We start from the raw sequence: 2,366 nt of genomic DNA, 5'->3' as shown, positions 1-2,366 counted from the left end.
TCGAGGCTATATTCGAGAGACTTCCATATCAGATCGTAATATATCACCCCTGCACTGTCGCCGGGTTGCGTTTGAGGCGAACGGAGATCACATTCGAAAAACACAGCTCGGAAGAGTGATCATTACAACCAGTCTCCTCAAGATGAATTACTGCGACGTAAACCGGTTCAAGAGGTTACTGCACGGGCGTTTGATCCCGAGTTTTATTCCCACGCCCGAGTAAGCGCTGGAGCTTTGATGGCCGCATATATAAGACAGCGACGTCTTGATGCATCGTCAGTGAAGAGGAAGGTCCTCTTGCAGCATCTCGAGGCAGGTCCCATCGCCAGCATCTCAAGGAAGACGCCAGGAACCGCTGTAAGGACTCCTAAGGCTCGTGGCGAGTGGTGTGTGTGTTGGGCAAGAAGGTTGTTCGAAGGGTAAGTGGAGACATCGCGGAAAGATCGCGGAGTGCGTGTGAGTGGCTGTGATGGAGCTGTGTGCCTTGGCCTTGGATGCCGTTTGAATGAGAGATACGAGGGCGCTGAATAGGAGGTACTAGGACGCTGTTTCAGCCTGATTATTTTCGAAATATACATAAACCAAGACGCCGAGAAGTTGACTGAAGTTGAGGTAATCAGCTAGACTTTTTCATACCGTCCTCAGATGTGGTCAGCAGCGATAGTGACCCTGCTGGTGGCGGCCGCGGCGTGTGCCTCCTCCTGGGAGCGCTCCCTCGAGATGGAAGGACAGACGTCGGAGTTCCTTCCCTCCTTCCCGCAGTCGCCTTCGCTCCTCTCTTCCGCAGCGGATCACAGCCTCCGCAAGCGCTCGATCTTCGACCACTCTTGCACGGGCGTGTTCGACCGCGAGCTCATCGGCAGGCTGAACCGCGTGTGCGACGACTGCTACAACGTCTTCCGCGACACCGACGTGGCCACCGGCTGCAGGTATTGCTTTGCTTAGGCACAGAGGGGGGAATAGTCTGTCCAGAGAAGGAAACCTTAATGTCAGTTTGAAGCAGAAGGGTTTGATCAGTGAAATCAGCGACGCTTCCTACAAAGAAATATGGCCATTCATTATTCTTTGATATCAAATATTTGAATCGTATACTACATAAACACACCATCTACGAGGAGTAATTTCCCTTACAGGAGCAACTGCTTCTACAACCGGATGTTTCTGCAGTGCCTTGTGTACCTGTTTCCGCCCCGCTTCCGCAACCAGTACAAGGCCGCCGTCCAGATGGTGGGCAAGTAGGCTGGTTTCTGAGAGCTGTTCTGTGGTTTCTCAGAGCTAGAAGGTGGTTTGTAGAGCCAGACGCCGGTTCAAGAATTTTCTTTGATGACTTTCGCCGCCAGATGGTGATGAATTTCTTTCATTAGTTTCCTTTGTATTGTTTTGTAAACGTTTGAGAAGGAAGAATAGCGTCGAGATGTTCTTCACTGTGTAACTGACAATTCACAAATACAGAAGTAAAGTGACTGATAAGCATAAATTCCCTTTTCATTCCCTCGTTTATAGATCCTAACCATTAGTTCGAAAAGAAAACCTCTAGTGTCAGGAAGCGTTCGGAGAGAAGGCAGCAAACTATGATGCTACTAAATAACTAAATACTGAAAAGATCGCGGCAACACAAAACATGACAACCAGAAATAGTTTAGAAAAATGTATAACAATTCTTTGGACCAAAATGTAGACAACAAAATAGCTGCTGCTGTAGTTGCTCAAGAGGTAATCTGGCAAAATTTCCCGAGCAAAACCAGTCAGAAATATATTTCAATAAATATATGATGAAACCTACTGAACATTTTTCCACCAAATATCTAAAACAAGGGAGCATATTATGTGAGAATGCATATATACATGCATATATATATATATATATATATATATATATATATATATATATATATATATATATATATATATATATATATATATATATATATATATATATATATATATATATATATATATATATATATATATTGTATATATATATGTATATATATATATATGTATATATATATATATATATATATATATATATATATATATATATATATATATATATATATATATATATGTGTGTGTGTGTGTGTGTGTGTGTGTGTGTGTGTGTGTGTGTGTGTGTTTATATATATGTATCTCTCTCTCTCTCTCTCTCTCTCTCTCTCTCTCTCTCTCTCTCTCTCTCTATATATATATATATATATATATATATATATATATATATATATATATGCATTTATATGCATAAACTGGACTCCAAACATCCAAAGGTGTGCATATATGTGACGAGTTCTACTGAAGTACCCAGAGAGCGTCCGTGGGTGACATCCGGCAATCCAACGCTGACGTCATGATTGACGGACTTCTGCACC

General features: G+C 42.3%; 1 protein-coding gene across 1 annotated transcript; it reads left to right on the top strand.

The window, feature by feature from the left end:
- Nucleotides 1-419: 419 nt before the first annotated feature.
- On the top strand, nucleotides 420-1,463 carry LOC113815761 (crustacean hyperglycemic hormone 6). The gene is made up of 2 exons (XM_027367777.2): nucleotides 420-929; nucleotides 1,134-1,463. Exons 1-2 carry the CDS (start codon nucleotides 646-648, stop codon nucleotides 1,237-1,239), a joined length of 390 nt encoding a protein of 129 aa, XP_027223578.2. The 5' UTR covers nucleotides 420-645; the 3' UTR covers nucleotides 1,240-1,463.
- Nucleotides 1,464-2,366: the final 903 nt, after the last annotated feature.

The sequence above is a fragment of the Penaeus vannamei genome, chromosome 15 (genome assembly GCF_042767895.1).
Source record: "Penaeus vannamei isolate JL-2024 chromosome 15, ASM4276789v1, whole genome shotgun sequence".
Lineage (NCBI taxonomy): Eukaryota > Metazoa > Arthropoda > Malacostraca > Decapoda > Penaeidae > Penaeus > Penaeus vannamei.
The sequence above is the reverse complement of the archived record's forward strand: the minus strand, read 5'-3'. Positions and strand labels throughout refer to the sequence as shown.

Bases quoted from the DNA above. Each gene is read 5' to 3' on its own strand.
- LOC113815761 (XM_027367777.2), top strand. From the start codon at position 646: ATGTGGTCAGCAGCGATAGTGACCCTGCTGGTGGCGGCCGCGGCGTGT. The intron at 930-1,133 runs GTATTGCTTTGC...TTTCCCTTACAG, and splicing joins GACGTGGCCACCGGCTGCAG to GAGCAACTGCTTCTACAACC.